Source organism: Plutella xylostella, chromosome 12, assembly GCF_932276165.1.
Source record: "Plutella xylostella chromosome 12, ilPluXylo3.1, whole genome shotgun sequence".
NCBI lineage: Eukaryota > Metazoa > Arthropoda > Insecta > Lepidoptera > Plutellidae > Plutella > Plutella xylostella.
The window spans coordinates 11,173,366-11,191,393 of NC_063992.1; the positions used below are offsets into that span (position 1 = coordinate 11,173,366).

General features: G+C 38.7%; 1 protein-coding gene across 1 annotated transcript; it reads right to left on the reverse strand.

Annotated features, from left to right (window-relative positions):
- Window positions 1-2,920: 2,920 nt before the first annotated feature.
- Window positions 2,921-8,034, reverse strand: LOC105386117. Its single transcript, XM_048624674.1, has 2 exons — window positions 6,116-8,034; window positions 2,921-3,162 (listed from the first exon to the last, which is right to left on the reverse strand). Exons 1-2 carry the CDS (start codon window positions 7,739-7,741, stop codon window positions 3,148-3,150), a joined length of 1,641 nt encoding a protein of 546 aa, XP_048480631.1. The 5' UTR covers window positions 7,742-8,034; the 3' UTR covers window positions 2,921-3,147.
- Between the last annotated feature and the right edge of the window lie 9,994 nt (window positions 8,035-18,028).

Below are 18,028 nucleotides of genomic sequence, written 5' to 3' on the forward strand. Positions count from 1 at the left end.
TTTTGCGCGGTCGAGCGCAGTATCACCGGCCGTCGTTCGGCTGTTCGGCCTATCGGCTATTAGGCCGTTCGGCTGATGGCTCGGTCTTCGGCCACGGCCTCGTTGGCTCGCGGGGCACGTGCTGGTATCACCGCTGCCGGTTAGACATGTTCAAGTGCACAGATAAATACGGACGGTTATCGCCGTTGTGTTTTGTTTTGTTTTTTGTGCTGTGACAAGTTTATGCCATATGGCTGACCCTATGTTTCGCTTAGAAATTATTTAAGACTATGGCAACATCATGATAAACGTACCTAATATGCGAAAACTGTCGATTTAGTTGAGTGTAAGTTCTATAAAATGTAGGTAGGATCTATCTTTAAAATGTCCGTGTTCAAATCAGTAGTAGAAGGCAATACCGAAAATGGCTCTCTCTATCGTTGACCTGTGACTTTTAATTTAAAACTGTTGTCACAGGGGTGGATAATTGACTCTTTTCTTGACTGTACGCCGACCGTGATTTAGCCAACAATGCATGATTAAATACAATTTAATCTTAACTCGCGTCGCGTGAAAACATGGTGTGTAAATAAACGCCGGCGTAGCGCTTATCTCAAGAATCGATACGGAGCCGGCAAATCGTCTTGTAACTCGGCAAATACCCTATCAACTCCGGGATTTGAATAATCCAATCCATCGCGAGTACGAAAATATAGGGCGATTGCTGTTACACCATATATGTACAGACGGCATACCTAAGTACTTACACACTTTTTTAGTAACCTTTGACAAAAATGAGGGGTATTTATAGTATATTTTGGTTAGTATTCTCGGGTAATGGTTCGCAACCTATCACGTGAACAAGTGTGCTGCGTTTGGTTATATCTAGCATGAAATTAGTCTCAATACGGACCAAACGAGTGATACTCGATGGGTTTAAATGAATTTTATATAATATTATAATAATAATAATTCATTTATTTCACTAAAATCATATTATAACCGAGTGGGTGCCGAGCGATGGACGCAGGCGCCCAGGTAGACCTAGAAGGAGATGGCGGGACGACCTGGACAGATTTTTGCCGGATTGGCGTCAGGTGGTCGACAGCAGAGACGTGTGGAATAAACATGGGGAGGCCTTTGCCCAGCAGTGGGACACTAAAATGGGGAATTAAAAAAAAAACATATTACATCAAATTCTTATAGGTAGTTTACAATCATTAGTTATAAATTAATAAAAGAAATTCGTTTGATACCTAAACTAGCGGTGGTAGCTCAGTCGGGTAAGCGCCCGCTTCTCACGCAAGAGATGCGGGTTCGATTCCCGGCGCTGACATGTACCAATGAGTTCTTTTAACTTAAGTACAATGTATACCATCGCTCTTACGGTGAAGGAAAACATCGTGAGGAAACCTGCATATCTAGATCTAGCACATCTAGATATGTGAACCCACCAACCCGCAGTGGACCAGCGTGGTGGGAAATGGTCCAAGCTTAGGAAGGCAGTTTAGACCTTGGGGATATGCACAAAGGTTCCACTCGAGAGAGCCAGGTGCAGGTACTTACACCCCCACACAGAATAGAATAGAATAGAATGGATACCTAAACTAGGCAAAGCCTGTAGTACAGGCATCAACGCCACCAGAAAAACTTGTAAGTACAAATTGTTATCTCGATTCGTCTTTCTATACCTTTTGTGTAATTATGAAATTTTGATTACTTCAAATATGAATTTTAATTAGTTTATAGGAACTGGTCCACAAGGTATTATCTAGAAGCAGAGTACCTAATTGTTAGGACAAATCATATGAGCCCGACCATTATGGGATTATAGTGTCTTTGAACTACCGAGTCCTATGGACTTCCTGTTGTTTCCATCATCGTCTTCTATACAACATGATAGTTCACTTGGAAACCGAGAAGTGGATAAAGTTTAACTTGCAAGACTTGATGATCCATCACTCTCGTACTTAATTTACTACGTCGAATGCCGCTACGGTTCTCGTAGCTCCGTGGCTCCGCTACGCCAGGCGTAGCGACGCCGACGTAGCGCTTTTTGCTACGATGCGTTGTAGCAAAAAAGTTGTTAGTCACCTTTTTACTATCTAGAATCTAGATTAATATTTTTCACGGAGGTCAAGTTGCTGTTTGTTGTTGTTTTAATTTTATTCATTTAATTTGCGAAATATTTTATTTATTTATACAAACGCGTAACAGTCACTACATTATCGTTTAAGTTACGTTTACTTTTAAGAACTTACACATAATTATGAAAATACATAATCAAGATATTTTCATTTGAATTAATACTAAATAACCTCAGCCGTGTCGTTGTTTTACGCTCGCTGATTACCTACCCATGCGTTACTAAATATCTAATAGAATAACACTATAAAGTTGTACAACTTCGCTTCAGCTACTGGCTAATCAAGCTTTTGTAAGTTATAAATGTTTTCTCTTTGTTAGACCACCCACCTCGCCAGGTCTAAAACTTAGTAATAAATTATAACACTTGAGAAATCTTATTCTTCCTAATTTGGACTTTCAACTTTACGGCCTTTAATTATATTTTAAGGTTAAAATTTGGAGGCCGTATTAAGGTGCCTTCTATCTTCTGTAATATCGCCTGAAATAATAGAACATAATTAAAATGTGTGTTGCTACGGTTGGTGTAGTTTTTTCAAGTGTTTTTAGTTAAGTTTAGTATGTACAGTTTATTAAGAAGTACTATAAAATATACTTTTATAAAATAAACTATAAAATGGTATTAACTTAGTCAAAGAAGCGGGGTGACTCAGTGCAACTACTTTTTGATAATTCGTTAAAAAACTGCCACAGAAAGAAGTATATTGTAGGTAGTATGTTTTGGTATATTAAATATTTATGGTATATTCTTTATTCCTGCTACATATAAAGAAGGGCGAGAAGTAAAAAACAGATGGCACAATATAATCGCTTTTTATTCGGGCAGCGTAACGCCTTACAATTTTCAAGAGCAAAATGACGCCGATCAACTTGTGGCGGGCTTATTTATACAAGGCGCAGTGGGCGGTACCGGCTGGTACGGCTGGCGGGGAGGCGCGGCGAGCATAGCAACGCAGGCCTGGCAACACCTCCCGGCTTGGCTTGTGACGTAGCATGTCACGTGGCTTGGCTTACTAGGCTGCTTTACATTCGGCCATCCTGCAACAATTGCTCCCGCAATGGGAACAAAAACATGCTTTAGTCATAGTAATAATAATTTAGCTTAGGTTTAGCTCTCTAGTAAATCTATAAGATCCTCAGTCTCCAATTGTTCATCCGAGCTAGATGCACTATCGGTGGCAGGTGCAACGCTCCGATAAGGCCTAATTGAATCAGATGACACTGTTCCAACAAAACACTTATAACCACGAACTCCTTTGATACTTCGGATTTTATATCGGTCATTTCCTAAAACCTTAGTGATAACATACGGCCCTGAATATAAATCATCCAGCTTAGTATTTACCTTACTTGCACTACTTGTTGGTGCCTGCTTCCATAGAACTAGGTCACCCTTTTTATACACTGTCGCGTTTTTACGACGTTTATCAAATTGTGCCTTCATTGTCTTGCTGGCTTTTTTAATGCGTTTTACAGCCTTTGCACGCCTAGTCTCCACGGCCTCTGTCGGTCTATCAGGAATGTTTACGTCGCATATAGATCGACCAGGATTTGCAAACATCAGATCATATGGTTTATAACCGGTTGTCGCGTTCACCGTATTATTTATTCCCCAGATTGCATCCGGTAATATATTATCCCAGTTATTAGCCGTCTCACCAGAGTCGGTCGTCCGCAACGCGTCAAGTAAGGTACGGTTGGTCCGTTCTACTTGCCCATTGGCACGAGGGCATGCAATTGCGTTCAGTGTATGCCTAAACTGTTTATCGTTAGCAAACCTTTTAAAGTACCTACTTGTAAAGGCCTTTCCGTGGTCTGATACGACGCGCGTTGGGTAACCAAACAAACTAAATATTTTCTTCAACGCCCTAATCGTTTCTACTGAATTGACGGTACGCGTCGGTTCGGCAATTACGAATTTGGAAAAAGAGTCAGTGATTACAAATATGTACTGATAACCTTTCTTGGTTCTGCAAAATGGGCCTAGGTGATCAATATGGATCATATTCATCGGTTGAGATGGTTTAGGTATTGGGTGTAATTTACCTTCCTTTTTACCAGTCTCGCCCTTACCGTAGGCACAATGCAAGCAGGCTGAAACATACTTTCGTATAAATCGCGACATTTTGGGGAACCAATAATCATGTTTAATTATTTCTAAACACCTTTTATAGCCCACATGACCTATATTGTCGTGGTGCATCTGCATTATTTTCCACCTAGCGAAACCTGGCACCACTAACCTACTACCCTGTAGTGTTTTCTTATACAATCGGTTGTCTTTTAGTTCATAATTATTGACTATGTCCGCGTCGGTACAACCGGAACTCAAGAGGTCCATTATGTGTTTTAATTTATCGTCCTGGCATTGTATTGTATAAAACCAATCTGAGACTTCTAACCTATTGATGTTAGCGACATCTACCGGATTTCTACTCAACGCGTCCGCGTGCTTCATACGCTCCCCGGGACGATATTCTATTTCAATGTCATAATCCTGTATCGACATCCACCACCTAGCTATACGCGGTATAAGATCCTTTTTTGTCAATGTTGCACGGACAGCTGAACAGTCTGTTACGACCTTTACATGTATACCTTCAATGTAAACTCTGAATCGACGTAATGATTCCACTACAGCTAAAGTTTCCAACTCATAACTATGGTAAACGCTTTCTTCTCGACTAGTAACTCGGCTGTAATACATGACCGGTCGTAACGTCCCGTCAGATTGTCTTTGCAATAGTATTCCGGCTATTCCTTGTTGGCATGCATCTGTATGGATCTCCGTTGGTAATTCTCGGTCATACAAAGCTAAGACAGGTTTATTGCATAATTTAATTTTAAGACACTGGAAACTATTTTCCTGTGCCTCCTCCCAAATCCACTTTGCATTCTTTTTTGTTAATTCGGTAAGAGGTCGAGCAATAACCGCAAAATTAAAAATGAATTTACGGAAATAACTACAAAGCCCCAAGAACTGGCGTACTTCGTGCACGTTTTGCGGATGAGGGTACTTAGATACCGCTTCGAGTTTAAATGCGCCAGGTTTGATTCCGTCAGATGAAATTTCATGACCTAAGTAGGTAATATTTTCTTTAAGGAACGAACATTTCTTCATATTTAATCGCAAGTTTTGAGTTTCGAACACTCTTAACACAGTGTCGAGCAACTGTAATCCTGACGTCACATCCTCAGAAGGTATAAGCAAGTCATCAAGGAATGCTAAAATTTCCGTACTATTGTTTTTTTTATCGCTTTCGCAGTTACCACTTTTAACGTCACTACCTACAAGGTCAACTATTTTATTTATTAACCGCATGAAAACAGATGGCGCGTTGGCTAAACCAAAAGGAATACGTAAATATTCGTATTGTCCACGCGGTGTTACAAAAGCAGTTTTATGAGTATCATCGGGGTGTATACTTAATTGATGGTAACTTTGGGCCATATCTAGTGACGTAAAGTATTTTTTTCCGGCAAGCTTAGAAACATGATCATCGATGTTTGGTAATGGGTACCGGTCACGAATAGTTATAGCGTTAAGCGCACGGTAATCTACACACATTCGACTATCGCCATTTTTTTTCTTTACTAGTATAACTGGGGATGCATAGCTTGAATCGGATTCCTTAATAATGCCGGCCTCGAGTAATTCTGTTACTTTAGCGGTAATCATAGCTTGTTCGTTATAAGACAAACGATAAGGACGGCGATGTATGGGCCGGTCACTTTTTAGGCTAATTTTCATCTGAACTAAATCGGTACATCCTAGCTCATTTGTGTTACAAGCAAAGCAAGTTTTATGTTTAATCAAAAGATTTATCAAACAATCTAGCTCTTGTTCACTTAGTGCGCCTACGTCAATATCGTTTAAATTGACACCCCCAATTGATGAGTCATGGTTGTGGCTATGGCTATGGCTATGGCTGGGACTAATGCACAAAACGCTATTATGGGCTAATGAAGTAGTTACATCATTATGGCTAACCTGATGGCGAAGAGGCGTATGCTTGCAGATCTCAGCTCGCACAAGGACAACTCCCGGCTCCCACAGGATGTCCTTGGTCCCCGAGTTGAAGACCTTCAGATGGCCTTGGCAGCCGCGCAGGATCGTGGCGGGAATCGAGTAGGATATCCCATCCATCTCAAAGTGGCGCGCCGGAGTGATGACGTCAGCATCCTGGTTGTTGCCTTCGATGTCAACCATTATGATTGAGCTTCCAGGTGGCAAGGTTTCTTTAGAGTGGGTTACGACATTAAATTTTTGCCTTTCTTCCGTGACTTCAATTTGTGACAAAAAATCACAGTCTTGTTGTAAAACTGCTGTATTGTTGTGGACAAGCAGTGTGACGCCTTCATGGTTGATGATAGGCTGTCCGATCAGCAAATGGATATTATTCATATTTATGTCGGTCAAGTAGGCTTGGCAGGGGATGTTTAACTTGTCGACCTCCAGCTTGAATGTTACCTCTCCACGGGTGGTGAGCATACCACCAGAGAATCCCTTTAGTATGATTTGGGTTGGCTTTATTGGCAGCGACAGGAGCCTCGCGACTTCAGTGGACATAACATTAACCTGGCTTCCGGTATCAAGGTATGCCTTTACATAGGTTCCATCTACTTTCACACTCTTCATATAGATATCACTGTAATTTTGCACGAGTTGGATATTTTTGACAGTATTGCTTGAATTAATAGGTGCGTCCTTTGTTACTGGACACCGTGGCGCAATGTGTCCTTGAGCGCCACATTTGAAGCAACTTCGTAGATCTGGCAATGGGCAATACCGTACCAGGTGTCCGGTCTTCTTACACCGTGGGCACGGATCGCTTTCAGTATTGGCTGCTGACGGTTTTCTTTCCAGTGGCTGCTTATTGAATGCACGGGACTCGAACGTCGGATATCGGTAGTCATCAAGAGCAGACAGGAAACCTTCATATAGCTGGTCAGGTCGTGTACACTGATAAGCCCTCGCATTTGATTGTAGCTGTACGGGGAGCCCTCGAATAATGCAAGAGAGGGTAGCAGCATCCGATAAATTGCATCGAAAGCACATGGCAATTTTTTCTTGGTAGTACTTGGTCATTGTTTCTGATGGTAATTTTCTTCTATTTAACATGTTTTCCAGCATGTTACCGTAGTCTCGATGCTTAGGGAAGGCCCGGATTAACATAACCTTCCAATCGTCCCACGTGTAATCATAACTTTCTAACCTGTTGTACCATCTTCGTGCTTGGCCTCGTAACTTATCTTGTAGGTGAAATGACTTTGTTTTGTCATCCCATCCGTGTATTTCACCGAGTTGTTCGATTTTTTTCAACCACGTGGTAATGGTGCAGTCTTCATTTTCAGGGTCAAATTCAGGTATTAAGGAAGCGGCACGGAGGTTAGATTGGCACAGCTTTGGTGTTTCCTCTTGCAATGATCGTAGAGCCTTGTCAACTTCGTGGACGAGAAGATCCTTCAGTAGTTTCTTGGCAGGCGGCGAGTCGTCTTCTTCCTCTTCTGTGGCCATCCGAACCTCGTTGGAGTTTGTCTCGGTGCTGGTGCTCGTAGACGCAGTTTCAACCGCGGAAACACGATTGTCTTCTTTTCTTGCAGAACGGCGCTTCATTGTGAGTTTTTTATGCCACTTCTGATTATAAAGAAGGGCGAGAAGTAAAAAACAGATGGCACAATATAATCGCTTTTTATTCGGGCAGCGTAACGCCTTACAATTTTCAAGAGCAAAATGACGCCGATCAACTTGTGGCGGGCTTATTTATACAAGGCGCAGTGGGCGGTACCGGCTGGTACGGCTGGCGGGGAGGCGCGGCGAGCATAGCAACGCAGGCCTGGCAACACCTCCCGGCTTGGCTTGTGACGTAGCATGTCACGTGGCTTGGCTTACTAGGCTGCTTTACATACACTTTACCCTTTACATCTAAATATCCTTCCACCCAAAGGTTGTCTGGAAGAAATCGCTTTGAGCGATAAGACCGCCATTTGTACATATGTGTTAGATTAAGTTTTGTATTGTTGTCCATATTTTTGTGTGCAAATAAAGAATATCTTACCTTAAATTTTATTTTTCACAAATTCGCGAAACTCCTAGACCAAATCTATGTATTACCCCTGAGTCACTCCGTCTTAAGCTTACTACATCACTATTGCAACGCCCTGTATAAAGTACCAAGGGTACATTATAAAGCGCACACCCACTACAATATTAACAAAAGCTCAATCTATCTAAATCCCCGTCCAGAATCTTTTGTGAGGCGTCATCAATATGGAGGAAGTGCAGAATGGAATCTTTGCTTATTTCCTATAGAGCTGTATTGGAGCTGACATAAGCCTCAAGATCGTAAGCCGGGATATAGGAGCCGAGCGGCGCTGCTGCAGTAAATTGAACGAAGCTTTGAAACCAACTCATAATATACCCATTTATATTTCTTAGTCTTAAGACGGAAAATAGTATATTACGAACGTAATTACGGACTATTATGAAATATCAATACTATAATTATAGTTAAGTATAAAATTTACTGTAGAAATATGTAAGTTCTGAAACAAAAGCCTGACTTCTGTTAAGTTGTTCAGAGGATAGGCGTGGTCACGTTCATTTTATGTTGGAATTGGCTTATTATTATAACCAATGATAAAACATATTATCTTACCATAAGAAAGTACCTATAACGTTGTTTGCTGACTAATGTTTTCCAAGTCCTACACAAAACCCGACATGCACTTGTGCCGCAAGAAAATCCCACAAAACATTTTCGCCATATTTCATTTTTACACGCTTCCGTTTCCTCTCCTGTCACTCATCAGCCTGCTCTTGATTTATACAGGGTGTTCTCCTGACATTCTTCTGTTAACCACTTCTGAACTGGCTAATTTTCCGGCAAATCTGTTGTCGGATGTACCTATTAACTGAGACTTATTAAGTATGATTTCAGCTTTACTTGACTAGAAAAGGAGATGGCAACTTAATTTCAAGTATTTTTTATGTGGCAGAGGCAACCTCGTAGGTACCTACATAAATAATATATCCAGCATCGAATAAATATGATCAGCAAAGTGTTAATTACTAACCCACCATAATTAAATTCTCAAACTTAGAATAATGTCTCATCTCGTCAAACAAGTCGCGCCAACCTCCTTGACTCAGCACAACTCTATTCAGCCAGTATCAGCCGAACATTTCGGACCAAAGAGGTTGAACAGCTAACGCCAGCAGGCCTTGTTTATTCACGTCAAACTCCTTGGTCTATTTATGTTCCAATAGGAGCAGCCGCTCGGGAGCAATATTCAACATCAACAGGTAATAAGATACGATGACATGAGCTATATATAATATATGACAAAGCAATCACGCACCTTTTAAACTCAAACCTATCCGAAATTTATAATGTTCAAGAAGCAAATGAGGCCGCTAATCTTTTTGTTAACAAGATGTCGGAGGCAATTAGTGCTAACTCCACTGTGGTCGTAATACCAAAAAAACGACGCCTAATAAAACCCTGGATGACAGATGGTCTACTAAGGTGTATCAGAAATAAAGACAAGCTACATTCAAAAAGCAGATTAGAACCTGACAATGTAACCCTTTTAATTACCTATCGGAGATACCGCAATTATTGCAATACTCTTCTTAAAAAACTAAAATCTTCTTATGAAAAAACAGAGTTGGAGGAAGCAGCTCACAATTCAAAACGTACCTGGAGTATTATTAAGGAAATTACCTACACTAATAAGAAAAATGATTCATCAACAGAACTTCTAAAAACTAATAAATCGGGAGAACAAAATTCTATAGATGATGTAAATGGTTTTTTCTCAAATGTGGGTCAAACTTTGGCTAATAAAATACTACAAACGAATTTTAATAGGAAGGATTCTGGCATTCCCAAACAAACACACTCGCGTTCTTTTGTTTTGCTTGAATGTGATGATATGGAGGTGTTAAGTATTATAAATAATCTCAAAGCCGATTCTGCTACGGGTATTGACGGCGTACCTGTAAAATTCATAAAATTCACCAAACATATCATAACACCATATCTTACATATATATTTAATATGTGCTTTAAACAAGGAATATTTCCAAAACTTCTAAAAAAATCACTTATACACCCCATTTTGTTCCCACCCCAAGAGTGGGAACAGAGACAGTGTCGATAACTATAGGCCAATATCGGTCTTACCAGCTCTATCAAAAATTATTGAAAAACTAATGAATTATAGACTTATAAATTATCTAGAAAAAGAAAATCTAATATCAGACTCGCAATTTGGTTTTAGAGCTGGCAGATCCACAGAAGATGCTGTTTCTAATCTAACAAACTATATAGTAAATCAACTAGATAGTAATAAAAAATGTGTTGGTATATTTCTGAACCTAGCCAAAGCCTTCGACACTGTCTCTATTCCCATCCTATTATCCAAAATGGAAAGTATAGGTATTCGTGGCCTACCACTCAGCCTGTTCAAAGACTACCTCTCGGATAGAACCCAGAGGGTCAAGATAGGTAGCCTAACATCTTCGGACTTGCCCGTGACCATGGGTGTGCCGCAGGGCAGTGTGCTGGGTCCAAGCCTCTTTTTAATATATATTAACGAACTATGTCTGCATTCGCCATCACATGGTAAAATATTTACATTTGCTGACGACACCGCACTGGTGTTTCAGGGTGACACTTGGTTAGAAGTAGGGTTTCGTTTTTCCCGACCTTTTTCTGTTCCCGGGAAACGGGAAATTTTTTCTAGATTTCCCGGGAATTCCCGGGAAACGGGAATTTATTTCAAATGCTTGTTTTTGCTATTTTTGGGTATTAAAGGTCAATTAAAACACTTGCAATTAAATCAAATATACTTTTATTACACATAATAGCTAGAAAAAACAACAGTCAGATAAATTAACAACCAAAATTATAATGATTTGTTTAACATGCAAAATCATTTGTTTTTCTTAATTATAATTTAAACAATAACAAAGGTATTATAATAAACAGTTTCAAATTAATATTATTATGACATAATTAAAATACAAAATTAATTACGCTTGAGGTAATGTTTAAGAAAAACTAGGGCATTTAACGATTTATCGCTTAACCTACTTCTTATTTTGGTGGCGAAATTCCCGAACACGGAAAATGTCCGTTCAGCTTCAGTCGATGTAGACATGATGCTTTGTAGGGCATTGTGCAGCATTTCCAAATTTGGGGTCCGTTTTCCAGATGCTGAATACATGTCGAAATCTTTTTTCAGCATTACAACACCAATTCTGGGTGGTGGGCATCCCTTGAAGGCGTTTTCAATTGCTTCTTGAAGCTGCACAGCGAAACTAGTCTCTCTATTCCTCTGAGCTATGACCTGTAGAGTTTCTTCCGGGCTGGATTCTGAATCTGTCTGTTGAGGAAACAATCGCCGGAATAGCTTGTCAGCATATTGTATCATAGATTCCTTTGTTACAGAACTCTCTGTGATGTATTCATTGCCCTGAATTATAGGATTTTGGAGGAAAAGTGTTAGCGTGTAGAGCAGGGTCCCTTCTTTCACTTATTCGTCTTATTAAATGGTCTGAAAATTCCACAGCCAGAGGAGTATTCATCTTTGAGAGCCTTCCTATAAGTGCCGTTATAACGGCTTCGCAGACTGTTATATTGGTTTTTTGGCTGCTCAATGCTTCAACTGCCAGTTTTACAGGATTCATAATTTTCACCAAATCTTCTAAAACGGCCAAATTCTCCTCGTGCCATAAGTGTCCGTAATTTATGTCGATCAAAGCCTTTATAATGCAGTTCTTTACTTCGATGAAGCGGCTTATCATTGTTTCAATGCTATTCCATCTGGTTTTTACGTCTCGGCATAGTGTTTTTTCCGTATTGTGTTCCAATTTCACATATTCTTGAAGTTTGGCGTTTTTCAATGGACTTCTGCGAAATAAATTTACTATGATGCGTGTTTCTTTAAGCACTTTGTTCAGATCTGGTCGGATATCACGGTTTCTATTCTCCGACTGCGCAAAGTCTTCATAAGAATCATATAAGTCTGAGTCGGATTCTTCACTTTCTGTTTCACTTGTCTTTTCACAGTAAAGAACATCTGTGACAGCCAAATGGATTGCATGGTTCATACAAAGCACCATTTCAGCTGGACTCTCACGGCCGAACTTTTTCATCACATTAGGACCATCGCTTGTCACAGCTACGATATCCCTCTCAAAGTTAATACCGAAATCTAATAAAACAGTATCAACAATTCTTCTTATCTCTGGAGCTCCGCATTTTCCCGGTATGTATGTTAGACCGAGATTATAAACTTTTCCACGATCGCCGTGTAAGTTTATGTTGAAATAGCGTCTGTTTCTGATACTGGTCCATTCATCAAGGGTGATACTGAATCTACCATCATTTTTCACGTGTTTGTTCAAGGAGGTGATGATTTCTTGTTTTTTTCTTCAGCATAGTCTGTTATAATGCGCATAACACTAGTCTCGCACTTTGGCATGTTTAAACCAGCTTGTGAAACAAAGCCACGAATCACTTCACTGTTAGTGATCTGGCGAACTGATAGTCCATCTTTCGCTGCTAAGTTTGACACAATCTCGGCAATGGTACTGGGTGGCTTGATATGCTGATCCATAGAAGTCTGTACCATAAGTACTTTCCTTTTCTTTGCTGTTTGTGGTAAACCCGTTGAAGTTCCAGGAGTCGGTGAAGAAGCCGACGTTGTGGCTGCTGAAGAGGCTTCACGTCCATGATCGTTCAACTTTATGTTGTGCAGCAGTTCCAAATGCCTTGAAAGTCCACTGGTCGATGAGCCTTTGCAACTCAATGATTTTGGACAGTGATTACATTGTGCTTTATCTTGCCCTTTTTTCTTAAAATGATTCCACACTTCCGAAGTTACGCGAGAGTCCATATCGTCGAAACTTTTTTTAAACTATCACACAATAAGTTAATATGTGCACGAATATGACGTTCCTTGAGCGGTGCGCAAACTGATAGTGTCAATAAAAGCATGATGAGGTCAGTCAGGTAAATCAGGAAGGGGTGGGGATGTAGATGAGTCATTAAGGTTTGCAATGCAGCTGCATGAAAACAATAACACGCACGACTTTCCAAGAATTTACAACAAAACCATGTTTCTGACTGTTGAGGACAAGCCTGCCGATCAATTGTTTTGTTTTAGGTAGGTAGGCGGTTTGACAAACAGATAAATAAAGGTGAAAATATAGTATTGAATCAGGAAGAAGTGAAACAAAAGGATGTAGATGAGTCATTTAGGTTTGCAATGCAGCTGCGCGAAAACAATAACACGCATGATTTTTCAAGAATTTACAACAAAACCAAATTTTGTTGGTTTTAGGTAGGAGAAACAGATAAATAAAGATGAAAATAAAGCATAGAATCGATGAAAAAATATTCCCGGGAATTCCCGGGAATTCTATATTTTTTCCCGGTCTCGGGAACGACAGATTTCCCGGGAATTCCCGGGAACCCGGGAACGAAACCCTAGTTAGAAGCTAGAATGAATGCAGAACTAGGACTAAAACAGGTGATGGCGTGGTTACAAAATAACCTGCTATCACTTAATCTGACAAAAACGAAATATATGTACTTTTCCATTCGTTCTCAAAAAATATCACAATCACAACTATCCTTACAAGCACACTCTTGTAACTACCCTTTAAACTCACAGTGCGACTGTAACTATTTGACTAAAGTATCATCACTTAAATACCTGGGTGTTACCCTGGATGACCGGTTGTCCTGGTCGCAGCATATCGATAACTTAGCAGGTCGGACTCGCAAACTAATATTTATATTCAAAAAACTTCGATCCGTCACCTCAACAAAACTTATAACATTAATTTATATGGCACTAGGTCAATCAATCCTGTCTTATTGTATATCGGTCTGGGGTGGGGCATGTAAAACGATACTAATAAAACTTGAACGTGCACAAAGATCTCTGCTGAAAGTAATTTATTTCAAACCTTATAGATATCCGACCGCAACACTATACAAAGAAGCTAAAGTCTTATCGATACGACAGCTTTTTATTAGTAAAATTATAATAAAACAACATAAAAAAATAAATTTTGATGCATATTTTTATAAAAACAAAAGAAGAAACGACCTAGTTTGCCAGATTCCAAAATTTAGAACTGTTTTTGCTAAATGGCACTTAGAATTTCTCTCTGCTTTTCTATACAATAAAATTAATCGTATTCTTTTATTATACCCCAAAAACTTACGCGAATGCCAAATTCTTACAAAAAACTGGCTTCTTAGCACCGATTACGAGATGATTGAATCGATTCTCCTTAAAATAACCTAATAACTAAGAATCCATAATATACCTAAACCCATTTTTTTTTTTTTTTTTTTACAAATGATTAATATAATATTAGATGATAAATAATTCAAACAATGTATTACTTATAATTTTTTTTTTTTTTTTTTTTTTTTGAATTTATGTTAAAATAATTTACAAATGGAGAAAAAAAACTAATCTCATAGAACTAAAAGTACTAATTTTGCATAACTATCAACTATCTACAAACCTATCTGTTAATTACTATTGGTAGAAAATATTTTCACCTTACGTCTATATTAAGCGACTCAAATGTTCGAAGTTGAAAGTTATCGTTGTCTAACCTGTGTAGCCCGTATTCTTTATAAATCAAAATGTAACAATCACCAATAGGAAAATATAAAATATGAACCTTACATCGTATGCATAAGGACTAATTTACATGAGATCGATTTGTCACTTTACTTTGTTATAGGGAAGCGTGCAAACTTGAGATTGTTGAGATGGACTATTTGTTATCAAACTACCCACATTTACCCATTGACTTGATTTTGTGCGATATCTATGATAGCTAAATAATTGATTCAATTGTTGATGTTTTTGTTTTAATTGAACTATTGTAAAAGTAGGTGCTTAGTTACGTGGTTGAACCTAATGTAATTGTATCCAAAACACCAGTGTTAAGTAATATATATATAAGTATACCTAACTTCTATCGTACAGGTATTTACGAGTCTATTGTTTTCTTTTGTTTTTTATTGATTTAAATGATTTGTTAACTAGCGAACTTTTCTGAGGGGGGAGCGTCGGAAATCATAATACAGGGTCCACCTAGTGTGATTTTCGACGTGAACCATAATAATAACTTAAATATATTTAACAAAACATGTCATTGTGAATCTAGATGATTATTATTTTTACTTACTGAAGTCTGTTACCCAATAAATTTCTTATTTCTTATTTATTAGCTATATTATCGCCTTCAGAGCGAAACTGTCAACTAGGCGTTTGGGGAATAAAGGCCTTTTCCTTGATTTATGGGCCAGACTTGCCTTGAAGGCTGCCGAGCCTAAACATCTCGGGACGAGGTAGGCCCTTCGGTTTGAACCTTGTTGTGACTATATAATACGTAGCGCATGCGAAATGATTCCTGAGCAAATAATAAAAGATCATTATTATGTTAGCTATTTTTTTATGATGATCCACTAAAGCGGTTACCTTACTAAAATGCGACTACGTAATCATCGACTGTTCGCATTCTTTTATTTTTCCTAAGACTTATAGACAAGTGTTATGTTCTCTCATTACTGTCATTTTAGAAAATAAATAATGTGTATATGTCGCAGCCGGATCGTATAACCCGCCGTATTACATGACGGCTAGCCGCATTACAAGACAGGGCCGCTTTGTAATGCGGCGGATCAACGTTTAGCCGTATTGAATACGGCTGAATGAAAATGCGCCGGATTGTATTCGACATCATACGTCATTCAATACGGCTGGCCGTTATGTAATACGGCGAGAGATTAGCCGCCGCTTCGAAAGATATTAGTTTTGATTTTTAACACTCGTGGCGCTGCTTGACATAACAACAATAATGGCGTTGGATACAGATATTTGATGATGATTAAAACGAAGAAATCGTGTTAAATATGCTAGTAAACAGTACTTCAAGAACAATTTCCACGTGAAATTTAATAATTTCTATTTCGATCAATGCGGTACAGTGAAAAACGTACAAAAGATATAACGCACATCAATCAGCTAAAGTGACCATGGATTCTGCTGGTCGGCGGATTTCCAGATAATACTACTGAGTCAAAAAATATAAATGCTAAGGTTATTTGATCTTGAAGAGACTGCGACGAGGCAAACGTAGTGTGGGACACCCTCAGGCTAGATGGGGTGACGACTTGCGAAAGGTGGCTGGTTATGATTGGATGTGGAATGCTGTAGATCGCATCCAGTGGTGTGCTTTGGGGGAGGCCTACGTCCAGAAGTGATGTTGATGATGAATAAAAAATAATTCCGAAGATCCTACAATCCGAGTAGTGCCCATTAACAGTATTTTGATACTTTAATGAAAGTCCATATGATAGATTTAGTCTATTATGATTACAAAAATCTTTCACCTGTAATGTCATGCTTAGTATAGACATGGTTACCCTACAATTCAGTAGTAGTACGATGCGGCTAAACGTGGGCCGCCGTATTGAAGAACGTATTGAAATGACAATGCGGCTAAACGTTGATCCGGCGCATTACAAAGCGGCCCTGTGTTGTAATGCGGCCAGCCGTAATGTAATACGGCGGATTATACGATCCGGCTGCGACATATACATGTGTTCAAACCATAGACTTAGTATATACTATCATAGAGACGAACTGACAGCTCGATAAAGCGTGACCAATTTTGATTTTTCAGTGTGTGCATTAGCTAGTGATGTACCTCTTTACTATGAAGGACCATCGATAAGTTATTGAAGTTCGATTTTCGACCCTTGGAGAGAGTTGTTCCATAGACTGTTGTTGTCCAGATTATAATTTTGACATAGTGTAAAAAAATGCATAAATAAAAATAAATTTTTTTTTTTTTTTAGATAACATAAAAACAGTTTCGTTAACTGTTACTATATAGTTACAAGTAAAGATAATAATAAAAGAGCAGTAACTAAACTCAAACCAAACCGTGGACTAACTTATCTAATATGCATTTCCCATCTAGATTACTTAATCGTAAGGCAAGTTTGTCTCGAAGGTGCACCGGCTCGGTTGAACCGGAACCAACCGGAGGTGTTTTGTATACATTTACTTAGTTAGCAAGTTAAGAAGCGGCTGTAGCCTTCGCTGATTTTCTTTACATTATTTATGAAATTGTTTTCAACTTTCTTACGTCTCATTATATTTGTGTTTGCGGAAGCGCTAAGCCTAATGTATTTAAATGTAGACAAGTGTATTAAAATAATAAAGGGTCCTTTAACAACGTACTAAGTTAGTTCATGAACCTTGTGCTTATAATTTTTATGATTTATCTAAACACCTATTTATTTATTCTCTCGGGTGTTTTCAAAGTTTGTGTTACGTGATATATTTATTTATTTATACTTTATTGCACAATTTACAATCGTAATAATGTACAATTAGGTGGGAGGAGGGACATGACCTGCATTGATAAAGATCATAAATATGATAAAACTTATAAATATCTATAGAAAAATTACTTACCTACATTTAATATAATTTTACAGATTGGACTATTTTAGAAGAAAATTGGAAGCGCTTGAAAGATAGTTTAGTAAATACGGCGGTGAAAGTATGTGGAGTGAATAAAAGAAAGAAGAGTGGTAAGAGGGAGCTTACATGGTGGGATGATGAATGCAAAAAGGTAGTGAATGAAAAGAAAATGGCATGGTTGGATTTTTTGTCTAAAAAAGCCAACAACAGAATGCAAGGAAATCAGGGAATGGACGATGAAATGAAAGAGATTCGAGAAAAGTATGTTCTGCTAAAGAAAAAAGTAAAAGAAGTAATTGAAAGAAAGAAGAAGGCATTAAAAGATGAATATGACAGGAAATTCTCTGACAACTTTCGAGCGAAC

Bases quoted from the DNA above. Each gene is read 5' to 3' on its own strand.
- LOC105386117 (XM_048624674.1), bottom strand. From the start codon at position 7,741: ATGAAGCGCCGTTCTGCAAGAAAAGAAGACAATCGTGTTTCCGCGGTT.